General features: G+C 48.1%; 9 protein-coding genes across 9 annotated transcripts; 1 reads left to right on the top strand and 8 right to left on the bottom strand.

Moving 5' to 3' along the window:
* Positions 1-296: 296 nt before the first annotated feature.
* N7509_009560 (snoRNA-binding rRNA-processing protein IMP3) lies at positions 297-1,045 on the top strand (the record flags this gene model as incomplete). The annotated part of the gene is made up of 3 exons (XM_056634197.1): positions 297-328; positions 429-789; positions 872-1,045. 3 exons carry the CDS (start codon positions 297-299, stop codon positions 1,043-1,045), a joined length of 567 nt encoding a protein of 188 aa, XP_056484817.1.
* A 180-nt stretch (positions 1,046-1,225) lies between these two features.
* Positions 1,226-2,583, bottom strand: N7509_009561 (uncharacterized protein; the record flags this gene model as incomplete). The annotated part of the gene is made up of 2 exons (XM_056634198.1): positions 1,226-2,289; positions 2,403-2,583. The coding sequence occupies 2 exons, from the start codon at positions 2,581-2,583 to the stop codon at positions 1,226-1,228; spliced, it is 1,245 nt and encodes a 414-aa protein (XP_056484818.1).
* Positions 2,584-2,970: 387 nt separating this feature from the next.
* Positions 2,971-4,210, bottom strand: N7509_009562 (ceramidase; the record flags this gene model as incomplete). Its single annotated transcript, XM_056634199.1, has 6 exons — positions 2,971-3,133; positions 3,186-3,303; positions 3,362-3,643; positions 3,723-3,864; positions 4,063-4,075; positions 4,161-4,210. 6 exons carry the CDS (start codon positions 4,208-4,210, stop codon positions 2,971-2,973), a joined length of 768 nt encoding a protein of 255 aa, XP_056484819.1.
* Positions 4,211-5,127: 917 nt separating this feature from the next.
* Positions 5,128-6,243, bottom strand: N7509_009563 (uncharacterized protein; the record flags this gene model as incomplete). The annotated part of the gene is made up of 1 exon (XM_056634200.1): positions 5,128-6,243. One exon carries the CDS (start codon positions 6,241-6,243, stop codon positions 5,128-5,130), a length of 1,116 nt encoding a protein of 371 aa, XP_056484820.1.
* A 1,691-nt stretch (positions 6,244-7,934) lies between these two features.
* Positions 7,935-9,609, bottom strand: N7509_009564 (flavin monoamine oxidase family protein; the record flags this gene model as incomplete). Its single annotated transcript, XM_056634201.1, has 4 exons — positions 7,935-8,177; positions 8,235-9,041; positions 9,113-9,357; positions 9,432-9,609. The coding sequence occupies 4 exons, from the start codon at positions 9,607-9,609 to the stop codon at positions 7,935-7,937; spliced, it is 1,473 nt and encodes a 490-aa protein (XP_056484821.1).
* A 909-nt stretch (positions 9,610-10,518) lies between these two features.
* Positions 10,519-11,657, bottom strand: N7509_009565 (acetate uptake transporter family protein; the record flags this gene model as incomplete). Its single annotated transcript, XM_056634202.1, has 5 exons — positions 10,519-10,807; positions 10,889-10,934; positions 11,048-11,158; positions 11,253-11,448; positions 11,559-11,657. The coding sequence occupies 5 exons, from the start codon at positions 11,655-11,657 to the stop codon at positions 10,519-10,521; spliced, it is 741 nt and encodes a 246-aa protein (XP_056484822.1).
* Positions 11,658-13,015: 1,358 nt separating this feature from the next.
* On the bottom strand, positions 13,016-15,011 carry N7509_009566 (allantoate permease family MFS transporter; the record flags this gene model as incomplete). The annotated part of the gene is made up of 7 exons (XM_056634203.1): positions 13,016-13,067; positions 13,137-13,317; positions 13,408-13,756; positions 13,835-14,254; positions 14,314-14,519; positions 14,583-14,678; positions 14,762-15,011. The coding sequence occupies 7 exons, from the start codon at positions 15,009-15,011 to the stop codon at positions 13,016-13,018; spliced, it is 1,554 nt and encodes a 517-aa protein (XP_056484823.1).
* Positions 15,012-16,560: 1,549 nt separating this feature from the next.
* Positions 16,561-17,166, bottom strand: N7509_009567 (germin family protein; the record flags this gene model as incomplete). The annotated part of the gene is made up of 1 exon (XM_056634204.1): positions 16,561-17,166. The coding sequence occupies one exon, from the start codon at positions 17,164-17,166 to the stop codon at positions 16,561-16,563; it is 606 nt and encodes a 201-aa protein (XP_056484824.1).
* Positions 17,167-19,212: 2,046 nt separating this feature from the next.
* pyrG (orotidine-5'-phosphate decarboxylase pyrG) lies at positions 19,213-20,124 on the bottom strand (the record flags this gene model as incomplete). Its single annotated transcript, XM_056634205.1, has 2 exons — positions 19,213-19,889; positions 19,968-20,124. The coding sequence occupies 2 exons, from the start codon at positions 20,122-20,124 to the stop codon at positions 19,213-19,215; spliced, it is 834 nt and encodes a 277-aa protein (XP_056484825.1).
* Positions 20,125-20,486: the final 362 nt, after the last annotated feature.

The raw sequence follows: 20,486 nt of genomic DNA on the forward strand, positions 1-20,486 counted from the left end.
TGTCGGTATGAAAAATGACCTGGTGACTTTTCAAATATCACAAACCAAGTCCGAATCTCGATTTATCTTAGCATTTTATGATAGTTCTTCTTCTGAGATTGACGTCGTCGTTGCTCTGCTGTGTATAGTTCAAGTCATGTGACTATGTCAATGGTAGAGTGGCAGAATGACCCTCACCGCCTCGATAACAAATTTGTTATCGCGGACTTTTTTCACGGCCAACCCGGTCGCTCCAGTCGCAATAACCCTCGAGCATCTCCCTTTTCGAGTGATCGAACCTCGAATCGCTCACCAAGATGGTCCGTCAGCTCAAGCATCACGAGAAGAAGTAAGTCCGGCAGTCCTCTCACCCCAACACTCGGATCAAGAGCCATCACCAGCACAAGCTTGCGACCAGGAGCAATCGCTAACAAGCTCTCTCATTACAGACTTCTCCGGAAGGTCGACTTCCACACCTACAAGTCCGATGGCAATCACCGCGAACATGAGATCCGTCAGCGCTACCTCCTCCAAGACCCAATGGACTACCGCAAGTACAACGCCCTGTGCGGATCCCTCCGCCAGCTCGCCCATAAGCTTTCCCAGCTGGACCCGGAGTCCGACCCCGTCCGGAGGAAACTCGAGTCCGAGCTGCTGGAGAAGTTGTGGCGCATGGGAGTCCTAAAGCAGTCTCGCGAGCAGGGTGCGGGCTTGTCCCGTGTCGAGAGAGAGGTCACAGTGTCCGCTCTCTGCCGGAGACGCTTGGCGGTGCTGATGGTGCGCACGAGGATGGTTCAGACTATTAAGGCTGTAAGTTTTGGATCATGCACGAAGTGCGGGTGGAGGGGAAAGAAAAACAAAAGGGGAATACGAATTCTAATTGGTAAAATAGGCCACCACTTTCATCGAGCAAGGTCACGTACGCGTTGGAACTGAAGTCGTTAACGATCCCGCTTTCCTGGTTACTCGCAACATGGAGGACTTCGTTACCTGGGTCGACTCCAGCAAGATCAAGCGCAACATCATGCAATACCGTGACAAGCTGGATGACTTCGATCTTCTTTAAATGTGAATACACTACTTGAGAGCTCGGAAGCGGGGCACGGAGGGTCGGGAAATGGCCATTTGGCTCTGTCTCCGAAAAAAAAGCATTTTGGGTTCTGTTTTGATATACCCGGCGCTTATGCATTCTATAATTTACCGGCGCTATGAACAATTGACGAGATTATTGTTATATTTGAGATCCTCAAACCTTTACTTTCCACTTCCACTTCCAGTCCAGTAATGCCCATCGTGACATGCCCACGGAAACAAGCCCTATGAGAAGTACCGCGGCATAGAACCCGACAAGGGCCTGGGGTGTCGTCGATTGAAGAAGCTCACCACCAACAGGAACCGTCAACAACACTCCAAAGGCAGCAACGGAGTATATTGTGCCGTAGAATCGGCCATATTCCTCCGTGCGACAAAGCTGACCCGCGCAAACAGGAGCCAAAGAGACCCAACCACCCGACCCAAAGCCAAAGATAGCAACAACCGCATACAGGGTTGCTTCATTCTGAGACCCAAAGGGAATCCAAACACTCCCCATAATGACCAAAGTGATGCAGGCTAGAGTGAGCAGAATATTGAACCGACCAAACAAATCTGCCGCAATACCGGGTAGTACTCTACCGACCAGACTCATACTGTTCAGCACGGTAAGGGAGTAAAATTGAACATCGAGATCCAGACCCGAGTAGCGAACATAAGTCGGAAGAAGAGCCGCACAGCCGAAGATGATAAATTCAAACGCAAACACCGCCACCGCAAGAAAACAGAGCCTCGGCGCCTTGAACGCACGGAGGTCGACGACGGCTTTCGTCTCACTAACCATCGGCAATCGTCCCTTCACAAGCATTATCCCAGCTGCGTAGCAGCCAAGTGCCATAAATGCGATGATCCGAATCGACCAGGTCCAACCGTACACTTTGAAAAGTGTTCGTAGTAGCAAAGGGATGATCGCACCGCCAGCTGACGAGCCCGACATACACAGGCCAGAAGCGAGTGCGCGGCGTCTATAAAACCAGTGGCTTAACACGGAGATGGCAACAGTCGTCACAACCGCCGAAGAAATACCGCCCAGTATGCTGAGACATAGCATGAAATGCCAGTACTTCGTGCACTCGGCGAGCAGGAAATAGGAAGCGGTACTACCAAGCGAGCCAAAAATCAATAGCATGCGGGGTCCATATCTATCAAATAGTGGCCCGACCTGAATACCCAGGAAGAGAGTTAGAAAGACTAGTACGGCCGTGATCCAGCCCACGTCTCAGACGGTGTAGTCCGCTAGTTGATGGGTGCTGATATAGTCCTGGACAGATCCGACTACAGAGACACGGGTTAATCGCAGCCAGGGAGGATTTGGCGGACAATACACATACTAGCAGTTTGGAACCCAAATGATGGAAATAGAATCAAGGCTGACCCGAGTAAACAAGTCCATGCCTCTTTCCCGCCATCTGGAAATGCAAGGCAGACCGCAGCATCTGCCGGTGCCGGGTTCTCAGATGCAGCGTTAAGCTCAGCTAATTCAAAATCGGTCTCTTGGGTCAGACTGCGCATTCTGATTGAAGTTTAAAATGGAAGCATGGCCGAACAAGAAAAAAAAAGCCTTTAGAGGGGGAGGGGAAGATAAAAAGTACGATGGTTCTCCGGTGGGTCTATCTGTCGTTGACAGGGCGGGGAGAGTGGGGGAAGTCCTTGGCGGAGATAATGCGTCAGAAGTGAGGCACCATGTGTGTCTTTGAAAATGATTGTAGAGTCTATTTGCATGTTCGTTTCTATCAGTAATTTTGAGTCTGGCGGAAGACTCTGGTATTTGTGCCACCCTACACCCGATATCCACCCTGCATATCACAAAGTATCCTCTCATGGCATCACTTTGTGATATCTAGTCACAACGACTACTTCGCTTCGTTCTCACGTATAGTTATAGTCCCCTGCTAAGACTTAAATTTTCTTCTCAGAGGCTACCATGCCCTGCATGATTTCGAACACAGGGCCCACTGGCCAGGCAAAAGAAGAACTGGAGATCTCGTCCGCCTCACCGGAAGTAAGAAGATCCACAGTCGCAACAGCGACGTAGCCACCGATCGCAGTGAAGAAGTGCCACCTAATTTCCGTCAGAAATTGTAAATGGTCCTTGGATAAATGGGTATACATACCACCCATGGAACTCAAACAAGAAGGCCAGAGGAAGTCCGACGGTATTTTTAGCTCCCGTCAAGATTCCACAGCCGAATTCGTCAATCAGCCAGACAAAATAGCCAAAGCCGAAGCAAACTATGATCATTAGCGAAATTCTATGAAAGCCAGTACCTATTGAAAAATGGAAACATACAGCATCCGAAGAAGGAAAGGTAACGAAGAGCCTTCCTCTGATTTAAATCGGTGACTTGAACGGGAATAAGCTTCGGTGTTCGGGTGCCGATCAGGTAAACAGCCAAGCCGAAGGAGGCAGCATGGAGAAGAAATTCATCCATGACCATGTGAACAACCATGACAATGGTAAAGAGGATGGAAAGTATGATTCCAATCAGCCGGGCGCGATCGGAGCTGGCTTTGAATGATAAGATGCGATAAAGAAGCGGCGTGGTGAGGAGATGCATTGACAACTCATCCGCTAGAAGTTTGAAGTTTGAAAATTGTCAGCCAAAGCCACCAGCTGGGATGGTATATCATGAGCTGGGAATAAAACATACACATTTGTGTATGATATTTGAGGGTCATGTGGTATCCAGCAGAACAGACGCCGACTCCGATGAGTCCGAGATAGGGAAATGGAGCGGAAGGCAGCCTGAGGCTTTTGGCGCAGTTGAACCAGGCCATAGATACCATAGCAAACTAGACCATAAACATTAGTTTCTTGTTTGATCGAAACGGGGTATTCGCGCACTGACTATAGACAAAGCTACTAAATGTATTGATGAACTCGGCCACAAATCGAGTTATGACATAATCCTGTTTTGGGCCACGTCAGTTACCGGTTTTTTGTTGCAAAAAGAAATCATAATCAAAGTGGGAGAAGGGAGGGAGGCATACCTCTTCACAGAAACTAGATTCAGTCAGTTTCAGACTGTCTATTTCACAGCCATCGGGGAGGAAACACGTTTTGGAATTGGGTAGCAACAAAAACGTACTTCAAGTAGGATGTCGGAGGGCCCCAGAAGGGGTTGAGGGAGGATACCATTGTGGTATACGGTCGGCCAATAGATGAATGCAAGCAGGTATGTCAAGAAATAAACAAGCAAAGAAAGGACAATGAGGTTCTTGGAGCGGGAGACTTATTATAGAATGGAAACGAGGATGTTGATGTTGCTGACCATCACAAGTTGACTCCCTCGTTGGCGCCCGGTTCGCCCGGATGCAGAAGGTCGGTGAATGCCGGCAGTACGGACTATAGCCTCGGCATTAACAGTAATTCTAAATTATTCTTTAATCAGTAGCACTACGAATAGTTTACTAGATTATAATAGTTGTAGGTTATCGTATACTTGAGAATTTGCAAGTACAAATCCGAATGTTTCCATTCGTACTAGTCCTTAGGTAGCATTGACGGGAACTTCACTTTACTGGTGAACCAACCAGTGTTTGCCGGTGCCCCACCATGTGGTGATCGTCATCTAAAATATGGACGTTTCAGAGATATTTACTACAGCTTGATAGGACTCGGAAAATACTAGATATGGAAAAGCTTGAAGTTCTGGATCAACATATGGTATTGTTGTTGCTAGTCGTAACTATATACTAGGTATGCAATAGGCATCGTATTGGTATGTACAACGGTGCGGATTGTCGGGTATCTTGAATTCTTGGTAAGTGATGCGGTGAAGAATGATGATGAACGAAAAGCAAAAGGTAGACCAGATATTCTCATTCGGAGAACTCGAAATTAGTGGCAAGGAAGGGGGAGCAATATTCACAAAAAGGGAAGAGGAGGAATTGTAGATATAGGCGAAGTATGCAAGCCAAACGCAATGCAATGCAAATGCAGTAGAATCCACTCGTCAATCTGTAGTCATGGATGCGTTCAAAACAAAGCGTGTGACACCAGTGCCGAGACGCTATTGCTGTTTAGAAAAAAGAAAGAGAGAAAAAAAAAAAGCCTTATGCAGGGGAAGTCTTGGTCCGACGATATGTCCAGCGTCGAGAACCATTCTCTATTCCCTTGCCGAGGAAATCCAATATTTGCACCTCAGGTTTCTCGTGGGGATTAATGACGGTATTGTCCAGCTCTTCATCCGGTAAGTCCATTCGGAATCGACGCACACTACCCTCCCGGCTTGTGTTTCCTTCCTTGAAGAATGGCGTTCTTGCATCTTGAGCTTGACACCAGCGAGGTGCGACGCGACGCCACAAGCCACGAACACCACGGCCGGCGCGGTCGATTTTCTCATATTCCGCCCGTCGGGAGGAAGGAGATGTCCACTCTGTTACCGTCTCCGGGACGTGAACAGAGGAGGCGGATGGACTTTGAACACAGTCGTATTCGGGTGTCTTGTTTGGGAGGGTATTCGACCGGTCTCGAGCTTGGGGAGGAAGCGGCGTCATTATCGAGCTGATCGAGTTGCGATGCTCAAAGTCGAAGCGACGGCTGGATTGTGACGATGTAACCGGTGATGGGGGTGCTGAGCCACCTGTCTCAGAAGATGTGCGGCCTTCACGCCGAGAAGTATATGTCGACGATGGGGACCTTGAGAGAGCTGGAACCGAGCGCACATCCTCTGCAGGTGTTGTAGATGCGTTGATTTCTTGAAATAGACGGCATGAATCTCGATGCAGCGCCAACAACGACTCACGTCTCTCATGAGGTGAAGGGCGAGTGGACGGGACAGTAACGATGCTAGTACTTGTAACTGCCCTCCGCGATGAATGCAACGAACCGTGTCGACTGGGAGGACGTGATCGGGCAGTACTGCGTGAGTTGGATCGAGAGTGATGTGCCGATTCATTTGCAGACGTTGGGCGTGAACCCCTCCGTGGTTCACTAGAGGTGGGTGGTGAGTCGGCCGTAGTGGTGGTGGATGGCGGGTCGATTCTCTTCACTTTAGGGATATCCATCTTGGGCAAGAGCTGAGAGGGCGAGGGAGAGGGCGACTGGGAAGTGCATTTCGCAGGAAGCTCGACAACTGTTGTTTCTAGGGATTTGATCTCAAGACAGGGAAGTGCTGCAGCAGGTGCGTCCATGTGAAGATCGCCGCCACCACGCCATGTGACGGCCATTCGCAAACTTTCTCTATAGGCTCTCCAGATGAGACCTATAGGAGCAAGGAAACAAAGGCAGCTGGCCAACGGCACAAGGACAGAGTGCGCTTTGTCGATCGATACTCGAGAAGAAGAATATTAGGGCTGGGCAGGAGGGGCAGCTCGCATTGTGCAGCCCATGTAACCATGTACCGTCGTCTATAAAAAGAAAACAATAAAGAAAGAAGGGGAGGGGCTGAAGAAGAGGAAGGGGAAGTACCCCGATGGTCTAGTTGATTTAAAGCCAAATTATCAGTCTCACAAGAAATAAAGAATAGTGGAAAGGAACGGCTGCACGACACCGGGACCCAACATCGACATTTTAATTCATTTCATTTGCGCACACCGCTCCTCCCCGACGAAGACAGGACCAGGTTCAGGCGGAGATGGTGGGGGCAACGAGCGCCTCCACCTCCAAAAAAGTCAAAGCTAGAACCAGAGCCAAGAATAACAGACTCCCCGACCTCGCACGGTCTGGATCGTCTCCTCCCAACGCCCCTGCAGTGACCAATATGCAGGGGTCTCTGTGTCCTGGTTCTGTCCAGGGCGCCTATTGGGTTGCCTTCTCCGATTTCTACCGTTCTCGGCTGCCATTCAGTTGATGCAATGTCAATCCATGGCAATCCAGGCACTGGGTTAGACCCGCGCGCCAGCTATTTTAGCCATCAGGGTTACAGCAGGCGCCGCCAGTCCCTGCAGGAGAGCAGATCGGAGTAAGGTCAGCGACCTAAGCACCCTAACTAACTCCAGAACTCTAGAACTCCAGTCAAGATGCGACGTGGGCGGGACATTCCACCAGGTACCACAATTAACTAACACCTCGAGGCCAACCACTATGGGACATGTACACCCCGCCCTTCGCCCCACAAAAGACATCATCAAATTAACAAATCCTCTCCTCTCCCTTCCTAAATTAGTGGAGGGTCTGAGTTGGCCTGCCGATCGCACGCAAGAATTTTTCAACACACTAGCGAACTTTGGCAGGTCCAGCGCTTGTCTCAGTGGCCGATCGTAGCGGGTTTGTACAGTAGCCAATTTTTGCCGGGCTGCGTGTGAGAGATTTCAAATACCGAACGGACATGATTGCATTTTCGGGCGAGAGTGCTTGGCACGCCTAGCAACGTGGGGTGGGTTCGCATTTTCTACTCGCACAGTCCACCGCTGTCTTATCCACTGTTCACGGTTGACGGGACGGTTTACACCGCTAGCAGGCCGATATCAAGCATTTTCATCATGACGATGCTGGGTTTGTCCAACACCGGTTTAAGAGCTAGACTAGTATGGACTTGCCAACGTCATAATAGTCTTCCACAGTAGAAAAAAAAAACTCACTGGACCCTCGTGCATGCGGGTAAAAGGTTAAAATTTCTATTTTCTCAGCGAAGGAGGGAGGGGGTTTGTTGACGACGCAATCGGACTATTCTAAGACATTCAATTTATCACCTACGTTTAGCTAAGGAGAGGTATCTTCTAAAAAGCTAACTAACACCAGTCAAGTTTAAACTAGCCTAAATAGACTGTCGACCGACGCACTCCGTAAATGAAATTGCGGTCAATTCTCAACAAATATTTAGCGTCGAGACAAAAGTACCACCAACTTTGACAATGGCGTTCCTTGTCTCGACTCGCCTTGTCCCAATATTCAATAATCAAGCATTCCCGCATGAACCCTACAGCAAACCAGCGATTCGCTTGGGAAAGCCTAATTCATCTATGATTTGCTTTGCGGCCCGCGATCCCTCTTCGATCGCTCCGTCAATAAACCCCCGCCACCCAAGAGCCCAGTCTGCACTCGCAAACAGAATGTTCCCATGTCGCTCTCTCAGGGCTTCGAGATACTGAAAGCTATAATTTGGAGGAAACACGCACCAGGTACCACGAGAGAATGGATCCTTAAGCCAATTATGCCAGATCTGGCACCATTAGTACCATAGCCTGGGATAGACTCGGAATTTTCCTTTCCAACTCACCACTTTGTTGATTTGCATAGGCATCAATTGCTTGACCTCCGCGGCAAATTCCTCGCTGTCTCCACTTGGATGCGGGAATTCTTTATTCGAGCCAAAACAGACAATATGCGTGTTCTTCCCCGCATTAGTTAGGCCATCGCCATGGCAAGCGAAGACCCTTTTGCTCGGCCAGGCTGCCCCAGACCAAGACCTCAGGTCTGAGCCCTCGGCTTCCAAATGCACTTTCGCTCCAAAGTTAATGTGCCCCTGTTGTGTCGCTGCTAGCTTCGTTGGTGGTAATGCGGGGTCGAATTGGACCTGAGACAAGACATTCAACGGAATCGTACACACTAGTCTCTTCGCTAGCCACCTTGTATCCGATAAAGTGGTGACCTTTACCAGAATCCTATCATCTTCAACAGTGCTTACAACCGTGTCAAATGTATAGCGGAAGTTTCCCGTAGATAAGGCTTCCTCAAAGATTTTTCGCGCAAAGGATGACTGTCCAGCTGCAATCTTATAGGTCTCAGTGAGCTCAAAAACACCGGCTGCGCTATACCCACCAAGGGCCCACCACCGGATTAGATCGAAAAATCCCGTGTTTTCCATGGTATTTCCTGATATTGCTCCAATGCACGCTTGTAGTGTCGCCAGTTCGATATCGTTAAAGAGAGGCTTTATTTTCTCTAGGCGCTCGGCTGCGGATATCGCTTCGTAGGCTTTGATATCGGGATTATGATGCGGTTCATGTGGATAGGGCATCAATGTTCTACCACTGTTCCCGTCGATGTTGAACAACTCTTCGAATCCTCTTTGAATGATTAACTCCTAAGCAGACATCAGCTTTCGGGCTTTTAACTCCATTTCCAGTGAGATTATCCCAATGTTACTTCACTCACTTCTTCGTGCCGGCTCAATTCAGTCTTCTTCCCATCGGCAGACACGGTAAATTTTTGACAGCCAACGTCTCCCGGGGCGCTACTGAGAAGCTCCGTCAATCCGTATCGGTGCATCGTATGCCACACATGAGGCTGATTCCAGTGAACCCATGTACCACCCATCTCGTATAGATGGCCATCGATATTGGCGGTGTAAGTTCTTCCACCGATTCTGTCCCTGGCCTCAATGAGAAGTACCTTGAATCCTGGTCGGAAATAATTTGATTATTATCTGCTAGGTAAACTTTCTATTAATTATCACAGCTTGCGCATATCATACCTGAGTTGCAAAGGTCTCGGCATGTTGTCAGCCCAGCGTAGCCTGCGCCTATTACAATGACATCGAATATGTCCGATGTATGAGCTAGTATGTTGTTTCGCGGGGTAATTGTCGCTGTGCATGGAAGCCCTTGCTGGAAACCTTCCTTTCGATCACAAAATCCCTCTCGTGTTGTCATGGTTGTATTTGTGTTTGTATTTGTATGTGCCAGTGGCCTGGTCTGACGGTTTGTTAATATCGCGACAAATATGTTGACCACGTATATGCGGAATCGTGTCTCTTTTCTTTCGAAATAAGGACCTCTATTTATCGTTTTAATAACCAGACTAGAGTCACTTTATTACTATCAGAATTTCAAGCTAGAATGCGGGGTTATACCTCTGCGGCGTCCGCGGAATCCGCCCTTAAAAAGAATTCGTTTTTCAATACCCCTCTCAAGTGACCCCGTATAGGAATATCATGATGCCAGGTCAAAGGTCATGATTAGATATAGCCAGACTTGGCTAAACTTGGATTCTCCAAGCTCGAGAGTATGTTCCTCGATCTACTCAAGTCCCCCAATATCTGCCATTTATTTAATGAGTTGTTTGGTGCCTTTTCTCTAAACCTGGAACTAGGTGAAGTGGGGCATTGCAAGAGAATCTCAGACTGGTTCGCATCCGCAGTCCTATTCAGGACATGAACAATATTGGCCATCGTGACTCGCAAGAGAGTTCCCAAAGCGCTACGTGTAAAGGCACTCAATAATTATTCAAGATATTTTTGAATTCTAAAGTCATTTATTCAAGTTTATGTTACATTGGTAATCCTTCCATACCTCAGTCTACTGGTAGATTCAGTATACTATGGATAGAATCCGAGTCCACTGACATGGATCGCCAGAACTCAGGTCACACTGGATCAATCCAAGGCTGTTCATGGATATATTTATCATTATGAAAATTAAATCGAGGACTGCTTTCAACCTCGCTTGTCTATCTTAAAGAAACTTTTATTTCAAGGCCATTGCTAACCTTTGGAACGCTCAAGCAACCAGCAAAATGACCACCAAGGCCATTTTCCACGAAACTGAAGACGCCCGCGCCCGTCAGACAAGGTCATCGCTCTCCTTCACACTCGTAGAAGGACCCCGAGCCCGTCTGTCAAAGAACCTGGAAGTATCCCCCATCACAACAGTAAATGGCAACGACTCCTGGCACAGATAATGCAGCACAGTATAATAGCCGAAAATGCTTGCCACAAACGCGAAAGCACCACCAACAGTCGAAAGATTCTCGCTGAGTTCAATCATGCCATCTGCGCGCTTAAATTGTGACGCGGCATCGAAGATGAGACATAGTTCCAGCGACAAGAAAATTATGATATAAACGACGTTTCTAAATTGGAAGAAAACAGAGTTAGTTGGAATGAGATTCACATGGACATGGCTGAGCTGAGTTAAATGTTGGAAAACATACAGTCGAATGCTGGCGATCAAGAAAAAAAGGTTGAAAACACCCCACACTGCCAGCGCGAGAAAAACAATCAGTTAGCCCATCAAGATCGATTACGCAAAAATAGCGCTGCTGGTACTGTGCAGTGCTGTATTGTCAATCGGAAACTCGGATGCAACTTACAAAGGACAAAAAAGCCCAGGGCATTATAATACTCCGGGGTAAACCCTCCATAAGCATCGATAATTCCGAATGCAGGAATCAGAGTCGCTCCATAGCCACCGTAAAACATTGCTACAGTTCCCGATCCGTTAACTAATCAAGAACCCGATGATGATAGATGGATAGATGGATATCCTCTCCTCGGGGGGCTATAGATAAAACTCACCATACGCCGATAAAACTGTATAAGAGAAGGTATTCCCACGAACCATCTCCCACTGCGCTGAAATCAATAGCCCAATGCAAGCTGCGAAACAAAGATCTCCGACGAAAATTGTCTGGTTCGAGACGCCGCGGCAGTTCATCATCGCCAGCGAGACGGAGAGGAGGGTTGTTGCGAAGCCGCCCATTGCCAAAGGCGCCTAGGTAGACAAGCCATCATGTTAGTAAAAAGCCATTTTCTCTTCGTTTTTTCTTCCTTTCACCATGCGGGGGCTTTCAACATGCGGGGGAAAGAAGATTTGCAACTTACGGGGTTTGCGAGGTGTTTTCCCGAATTAAATTGACGAGGTGACATTTCCATGGTCGCATCATCACGGCGTTCAATTTTTTTGACCGATATATCTGACATTTTCGTTCGATTTGGCTTGACAACTTTCCGTAGTGTGCCAGTGCGTCTTTTCCAAGATTATTATTGCAGAACCCACCAGACGAGCAGCTCGGGGCGAGACAGTTCTATTCTTATAAAATGTAGTCACCATACTGTGCCACATAAACCAATGTATTACATACAATTTAGCATCGCGAATAAAACCTCGCAACCCCAATAACGTAAGAGTATCCGAGCGGTGGGCCAAGAGCCAAGGAAAGAAGCCAAATCCAAAGAAGAAAAGGCCTAGAGTGACAAGTAAGGGCTTACCCCGGTTACCCCGTTTACCCCGTTGTTCCAAAAGATTGGCTAATATTTTGCTAAGAAGCCGCGTCTAGCCCCAACATTTGCGGGCCCATTTAACTTTTCCTTAGCTGGTGAATCGGAAGAGATCGGGCTTTTTGCGGGATGGGAATGGCGATCATCCATGATCCTCGGATCTTCGGGTCGGGTAGCCAGAATTAACCTTGGAAACCTACAATTTGTATGCGAGGAGTTGGGGTACAGAGAAGGAAGAGAATTCTTGCATGCATATTTTAGTCAATGTTTTCCTGCCCTTGGTTAACTAATTCACGTAGTACGTAGTAGGCATTCGCAGATTGTGCGGGGCAGGTCGATCATTTATCCTCGGGCCGGGAGCCTATTCCTAGTGCAATGAAGGATTCGTTGCGATTATATTACCTAGGGGACATAGGATTCAGTCCTGGGGCCGCCGCAGCCTCACAGGCTACATTGATAATTTATCAAGCCTTCGGAGGAGCTCTGCCTGACACCACATCCAGTGTAGCCTCTGTAAGTCTTCGAAGTTGATTGAGCCATGACAGGAGAGAGTCGAGGTCGGAGGCAAACTTCTTGCTTAGATTACCCTAGTACATAGTTCAGATTGGTTGATGCATTCGCGTTGCTTATTATATTCCGCCTGAAATGTTTAATGGCGGTGACGACGTTGATAATCTTGCAAGTTCACTAAAATGTTAAGAATGCCTGACGGGATTGAGCTCAACAGTATAGATTTCCGATGTATGTCGAACAATTCAAACCAATCAGTAACGTCTAGAATGGAGAACTTGAAGTCTCCATACTAGGAAGGCCAGCCATAAACATATAAATAATCTCATATACCGGTTACACTCTACTTCAACTTTCGCGTAATTCAGAAATATATTGATTCAACATTGCAATATTCATAAAAGGGGCGTTAGTTAGCGTTTCGAGACTACTATGTACAATTCCACCGAGTGGATATTTCGTCGGTGAAAGATATGATATAGTTATGCTGCAGCTTGAGCAACAAAATCCGAGACGTGACTTGACATGACATGACATGAACAAATCACAAATCACAGCGAGTAAAGGAAATCCGGATTCTCGCGATCTGTCAGATCCAGGAATCTTGTAAGAAATCAAAGGTAAGTTACCGTCCTATTCGTTCGACACTGCAAAAGAGGGGGAAATACTCACTCCTGATTTTCAAGACGCACATAATCCGGTCGGGACTGAATCTCCAACTTGCGCTTGTTCTCCTTGACATACCACCAGTAGATGAAAAGCATGATCATCAGAGCCACGCCGATACAGACGAGAATGGTAATTTCGGCGGGGAGGTACTGGGGCGCGTCCTCTGGGCGGAAGGTCTGGGGGCCTGGATTGGGACGAAAAGTACATTGTTAGCCATGTTATCTTTTTTCGATAGTACCCTAGGTCAGACAAAGGAGCTGATGTGGTAACGAACCGATGATGTTTCCAACACAGTATCCGATCAAGTACACCGCTGCCACGGTTGTCTTCTTCGTGTATCCGGCGACATTGGAAGAGATCATTGATAGGAGAGCGACGAAGGCGGTTGGGATCGCTTGTGTCATGTAGTATCCGATTAATCGGCCGGTGTTGTTTGACTCGGGTAGGGCGACGATTAGGACCATTCCGACGAAGGCGGCAACCAGGCCGCCTAGACTGCAAAGCACGCGCTGGTTGGTGACATGTCCCATGTAGCCGTTGAGTAATAGAGCGATGACTTCGACGGCGCCGCCCGGGACGCCGAGGATGAGACTTTCCTCTGCGGTGAAGCCGAAACTGGTGATCTATCGTAGAGATGATTGTTAGTATGAGCTTGAACCTGGGCTCGGAATGCAACGGATATAAGGCGAGGGTCAACCCACCAATTGGTTGAAGAAGTTGCTGATACCACCGTTGGGAATATCCGCCACCAGGGCATACAGGAAGAATGCCCAGGTCATTGGGTCCATGAGGGCTTCCTTGACTTGGTATAATTTGAAATGCTTATTTCCGATACCCTGTTGATTCTCCCTAACGCGAGCAATAGCCAGGATGCGGTCTTCTTTCTTGAGCCAGCGCGCGTTCAACTGGTTGTCTGGGATAATCCACAGGAAGACAAAACCCAACACGATTGTCATGAGACCGGTGACGAGGAAGACGATCTTCCACGGTTCAATTGAGGAGCCGTGCTTCCTGGTTCCTACGGCGATACCATACGCAATGAGACCACCGACGATTTGTCCGACACCGTTGAAACTGAACCAGATGTTGACTCGGCTGCCCTGTTCTTTCTTCGTGTACCACTATGACGAGGTGTTAGCTGAGGACGGGAAGGTATGGGATATTGCGCAAATTTGCCTACCTGTGAGGTTAATAAGGCAAAGCCAGGCGTAACGGCTGCCTCGAATACACCCAGGAACAGACGGATGGCGATGGCACCCGAGTAGCTTTGGACACCGGCGAAGCAGCTCAGTACAAGACCCCACATCAAGATACAGAAGGCGGAGTATTTGCCCAAGGGCAGCCGCTGCAGAAGGCGGTTGGTCGGGTATTCCCACGCCAGATAACCTGAGAGGCAGTCAGAGAGTGATCCGGGAGGCGATAGACCTGTGTTGAGGGGTTACCACGAACCAAAGTAGAAAAGACTACCCAGCCACTGATACTGATCACCGACAAGCTCCAAGTCCTCTTTGATCCCCATGACACTCGCATACGAAAGAGTAGTTTCTGAGAACAATGACGGTCAGTCCGTGTATCGGGTTATGCATGACCGGAATAGGTCGGGGATGAATGGCTCGACAGTTACTTACTATCCAGGTAGTTCATGCCGTAGATGCAACACATGATTGGCATCAGATGCCAGTCAATAGTTCTGAGAAGTCGGCGGTTGGTCGACTCATCCAATTCAATAGTCTCACCATGCAGCTCACCAAAAGCCTTCATCGCCTCGTCGGCATCGTGGGTGTGTTTTTCGAGAGTTGGATCGACCTGTGTGCTTTTCTCAATATCCACGGCCGAGGACGCACCGACGGCAACCCTATCTCCCGAGATCTCCGCCATTGTGTAGTGAAGTAGTGTACCCAAGATGGAGCTTTGGAAGAAGAAAGGACAAGAGGAAGAGGAGGCAGAGCCAGGTTTAAGTAAAGCTCGAAGAGCAGGGCAAAGCTAGGCACAGCTAGGCACAGCAAGAACGAAGCAAGACAAAGGAAAGAAATTCACCGCAATTCCGACGGACGGGACGGGGGATTATATGCACTGCATCCGCGCATGCTGGGTGCATGGTAACACGGGGATCATCGAAAAGGTTGTCAGTGGCGTTATCTCACAGACCTCTCGAAGCTCAGGGGAGGTTTCTCCTATCAAGCCAGGCTGAGTGGGTCACCCTGAGGCAGTCTCCCCGCGATAAGCACCCAATATCCGGGGTTGGCGCATCTTGGTATCATTTGAAACAAGGCGATTGGCTGTCACGAAGAGGGGAAAATGAGGAGAGATCGGCAAAAGGTAGCCCCCAATCGCGGAATTCGGGTATATCTCCAGGGTTGTCCAGGGTCTGTATGTGCGTGATACATGATACAGCCGAGCTCGAGGTCTGGATTGGATAGATCATAGCCAAGATGAGGAGAAGAGAGGTGGAGATGAGGAGAAGACGAGGCTGAAAGATGGACACCGCCTGATTGAATGTGGTGTGGTGTGTGTATAAGGAAAGTGCGGTCATGGCTCGGCGTGCAGATGTAGGCCCGAACGTGATTGCCTCGTTGCGTCGACAGTTGTGCATGGATACGACGCAAGGATTTCCCGCACATGTGGTAGGGTATCCGTGGTGGAAATGGTTATCTTGCATGCAGCTATCTCAATGGTCGAGAACACTGTTTCACCTCGTCGATCGGCCCGGTTATCTTTTGCATTGCATCTTATCGCGTGGCCCCATTTCCGACCTCACGCTAGGGGGTGGAGCTGGAGCCCACCCCCATGGCCCGTCATAATGTATAGAAGTTGGCTTGGGTTTGGAATTGGATTTCGGCTTGCATTGCAGAGCATGCGAACATGGATCCATGTGGCAATTCGTGAGAAAGGATCGTCTGTTGGGATCTGGGACTGGCGGAACTGGCGCGACCGCGCACGGTACGTTTGGCTGCATTGCATGATATGTGGACAAGACATGACAAGGATCATAACTCCAGGTATGCCTGTGCCTATGTCTATGCCTATGCCTATGCCTACAGTATGAACTTGAACTTGATTTCCTCTGCCACTTCCTTGCTGCTTTCCAAGGTTTTGCTCACTGAGTAGGTCTGATCACAGATTCCGATGCCTTGCTCGCATAGTGTATTATATTATCGGTGCAAAAGAAGAAAGTGCTGAAAGTCATTTTCGACACACAGGCTTAAATATCGAAGGAATCTAGAAATGGCCCTAGGTACATCACGCCTCGCGATATCCTCCCTAGTCTCACCAAGTTTCTGCGGGCCATCAAAGCACACTTCTTGTCAACGTATTGTGACAAAGGCCGTTTGCAAATCAGTGCTATCACCGGGATGCCATTCCACACTTCACTCTGCATTGGTGGATGGTTCTCATAACAGGTCCAGGAATCTTACTCCGGACTTTATCAATCTGCGAGCGACTGAGAGGAATCGCCGAGACTATCTTCAAGTACATCATCCGGTACAGAGAAAAGAGCTTCAAACTCCTGCGTCCGACCAAAATCATCCGTGCCAAATGCGGCGACGAATGCGCGTGTTTCACAGCTGGGGTTGAACTCCATATGCGGTGAGCCTTGAGGGAAGATGGTAGCTTGGAGAGTATTCATGGTCAGATTGACAACTCTTGGAGGAGCACCGGAGTCTGTGGTCGGGGGTTCAAGCGCTAAAAATGTTTGAAATGTTCCGTTGAGCGCAATGTTGAATTCGGTGCCTCCAACGTGTACATGAGGGGTATTGAATCCGCAAGGACCCAAGATACCGACAGCCATTCCAACACCTTGACCAACCAAGGCAGGGAAGGTCTCGCTTGTCGCATCAACAAGATATCCGCCATTAACAAGCTCGCTGCTGGGACCTTTGCCGAAGTCGAAGACAAAATCTTCATCCTTCAGTAACTCATATCTGGCATGGCGACTTGGTGCAAGCATAAGTTGTTGTGTCAGGGTGAGGTCGATGGCAGCGGCAATTCCACTGAAGGAAAGAATAGCGATTGAAATTAACTGGAGAAACATCATGGATTGGATGGCGCAGAGAATGGTATCTGGTATGAATTAATTCCAGTTCCTGCCGACTTTCGAATTTGTGAATGCGATTGTAGCAAATAAACCTGGTTCTGTAAGACGCGACTATAAATGGACTTTTATAATTTTCAGTACTTCTTCCGTGGTGCTGACAAGACACGTCGCTTATTAGTATCATAATTGTTGAGGCATTTAGAGGCGTAAATTTTTTTTTCGACGATTGGCTAGATAGTTTAGTTTTCATGGTTAAGCAAGGATTTCCATTGTCGGAATGGTAGACGCTACCTTAGGTTTCCATCAATGAGGTTTTGCTGTATATGCTTCGATTGTAGTTTTTGGGCATAGGACGGTTGGTTTTCCTTCAAGTTCAAGTTGTTGAACAAATACTTTGGCTGGAGAATTTACGTATTTTCTTGTATACATTTACACCCTGGATTCCAATGCCATCCAAAAAGCTTAAATATTTACCATAAACTATTTAAGTAGCTGACTTTTCTACTTTGTGGACTAGGAAAAGCATTTAACAAAAGTCCCCCATTCTTCTATGGTTGCTAGAAATTTAGGTAGGGTAGTAACTACTCGAGTGAAGGGTTACCGTTATAATGTTACATCTTTGACATAGACCGACATGCACCCTGGATGTAGGGGGTTATAAACAAAGTATACTGTAAGAGAGCTGGATTAGAGATATCTAGGGGAAAAGAATAAGAAATAAGAAAGCCTACGCCATGTGCACAGATGAGCTGTTGATGTGACAATGACTTGCCTCATCAAGGTAAAAAGGCCACACCACCACTAACACATTGCCGTTTAGTAGTTCGTACCTTTATTTAATTAGCACCAGGAATACCACGTAAGAACTAGGTCCCCGTATTTACATAGCTAAGGTCGAATTTTGATAAACAAGAAAGAGCAGACCAGGCCGCAAAGCCGGCGAACAGCAGCCAGGACCAGGCCCCGAAGGTCTCTCCCTGTCATTCTTTAGATGTATTACAGCTACCACCTCCTTGGATAAGGGGTAGAAGAAAGGCTAATTGAAAGAAGCCATTTGTAACGGACGAGGAAAGAACTTGAAGAGGCAAGAGAAACCTATAAGCAAAAGGACCTTGAGGTTTTGCTGACAATGAAACAGCTCAAAGTATCAAGCAACAGAACCCCGTCTCCATTACTACACCTGGGCACATTTATGCACATTTACAGTTTTTACATTCATAGACTTATTATCAACTTGAAGCCATCATGGCCACTCTAGATCTAAGACGGCAACAGAATCACCTGGGCATCATGGTCAAGACCCGGATATAAACTCAGGTAAACGGTGTTGCCGATCTTGCATGTATATTTGTAGGCCTCCTTTGTAGCAGTAACATTTACAACCTCATCATCAATCAGTAACTAAACAACAAAAAGTCCCTTATACCCTTTTCCCCCGGTTGCCGCGCCCGGCCGTACTTGTTTGGGAATTCGATAACTACAAGCTTCATGATTTTGTTAGGTTATACCAGTGTACTAGCAAGCGTGAAGTCCACAATGTCGTGATTTAGGAGATCTGCATGTAACTCGGCTTGAGCGGTGTCGCAAAGCTGAAGTTTATCCATAAGTGGATATCGGGCATGAGCCCCATCCCACATCAAGCGACACAGCTGTGAGAAGATCATTCAATCGGAACTACATAGGAGCGATCACAACTCCTCCTACCTAAGGTATATGGGTGGTTGGAGAGGGAAAGTTGGCCGCATGCGTTCATGATCATGATCTCATCGCATTTCATATCATATGCACCTCTCATTTCGTATCATATGCACCTGGGAAGCTCATATGCAGGGTGAACGTCGCATGGCGAAAAGGTTCCATAACAACTTGAAAAAAAGAAAAGAAAAGACAAGAAAGAAGAAAAGAAGACGTCATGAGGATATTCTAATTTTGATTTCTACATGGTTGGCCGTCTAGCCCAGCCCAGCCCAACCCACCGGGCGGATTTTGATTTTGATTTTGAATGATTCGTTGCATATTTTTCTTTCCCGCTTTATTTTCCTTCTATTGGCTACCCCCAACACGATCAAGATACGCCGCCCACCCCTGTTGCTGATACTGTTTCGCCGCCTCCACAGGATCAGCCGCGGCATAAATTCCACGTCCAGCAATAATGAAATCCGCACCACGACCAATAGCCGACTGCGGAGTCTGATATTGCTGACCCAACTTATCTCCCTTAGAAGAAAGATTGACACCCGTAGTAAAGACAACAAAGTCCTCATTCTCATTAGCGCTCACGCTAGCAGGGACATCAGTCAGAGCGCGAGTGGAGACGAAACCCAGGACGAAACTCTGATATTTGCGCGCATAGTCGACAGAGGCGGAGGTGTAGTCGCCCGTGGCTAGGGAGCCCTTAGATGTCATTTCCGCAAGGATGAGGAGGCCGCGGTCAGAGCCGTAGGGGAAGTCTGGGGCTTGGGCGGTTTGGGCGAGGGCTTCGACGATGCCTTCGCCTGGGAGGATGGCGCAGTTTATGATGTGCGACCATTCGGAGATGCGGAGGGCTCCTTCGTGGTATTGCTTTTGGACGGTGTTGCCGATGTCGATGAATTTGCGGTCTTCGAAGATTAGGAAGTTGTGCTTTTCGGAGAGGGCTTTTAGGCCGGTGATTGTTTCGTTGCTGAAGTCGGAGAGGATGTCGATGTGGGTTTTTATGACGGCGATGTAGGGACCGAGGCCTGTGGTTTCAATTGGGTTAGGTATGGACTGGTGAGATTGGGGACAGGAGTAAAAGCAAGAGCAATGTCATGACATACGGTCGGCTAGGTCCAGGAGTTCCTTGGTGGTGGTCACGTCGGCGGAGACGGTGACATTGCTCTTCTTGGCCTCGGCGACCTCGAAGAGCTTGCGAGCCAGCGGGTTAGGGTGGCTGCTGGCACGAGTGCCGAAGGGGATTTGCGACTTGGAGGACATGATGGCGGGGTTGGCGGGGTGTTAAGTTGAAGGTGAGGATGAAAATGGAGCGTAGTCAGGCCAGAGACTTCTATAGACCAATGAACTCTTCCAATAATCTCTGCAAATCCACAAGGACTGATTCAAGCAGCAGCAATTGGCTATTGGGATGTCCAATGTAAATGTGGAAGTAGATGTAGATAGCAAACGGCGAAGGGAACTTTTTTCGGAACGCCACAACGGTTGTCAGCCACAATTCTTGGCACTAAGCATATGCGGGGTGTGGCGGTGCATCACGGATTCACGTGCCAGGGAAGAGCTGTCCATTGGCGATAAACTTGCATGGATTGAATATTGATTATTATACATAACACATCTCGAGA

Source organism: Penicillium cosmopolitanum (genome assembly GCF_028827165.1).
Source record: "Penicillium cosmopolitanum strain IBT 29677 chromosome Unknown utg000009l:1.0-9042332.0:1.0-9050551.0, whole genome shotgun sequence".
Lineage (NCBI taxonomy): Eukaryota > Fungi > Ascomycota > Eurotiomycetes > Eurotiales > Aspergillaceae > Penicillium > Penicillium cosmopolitanum.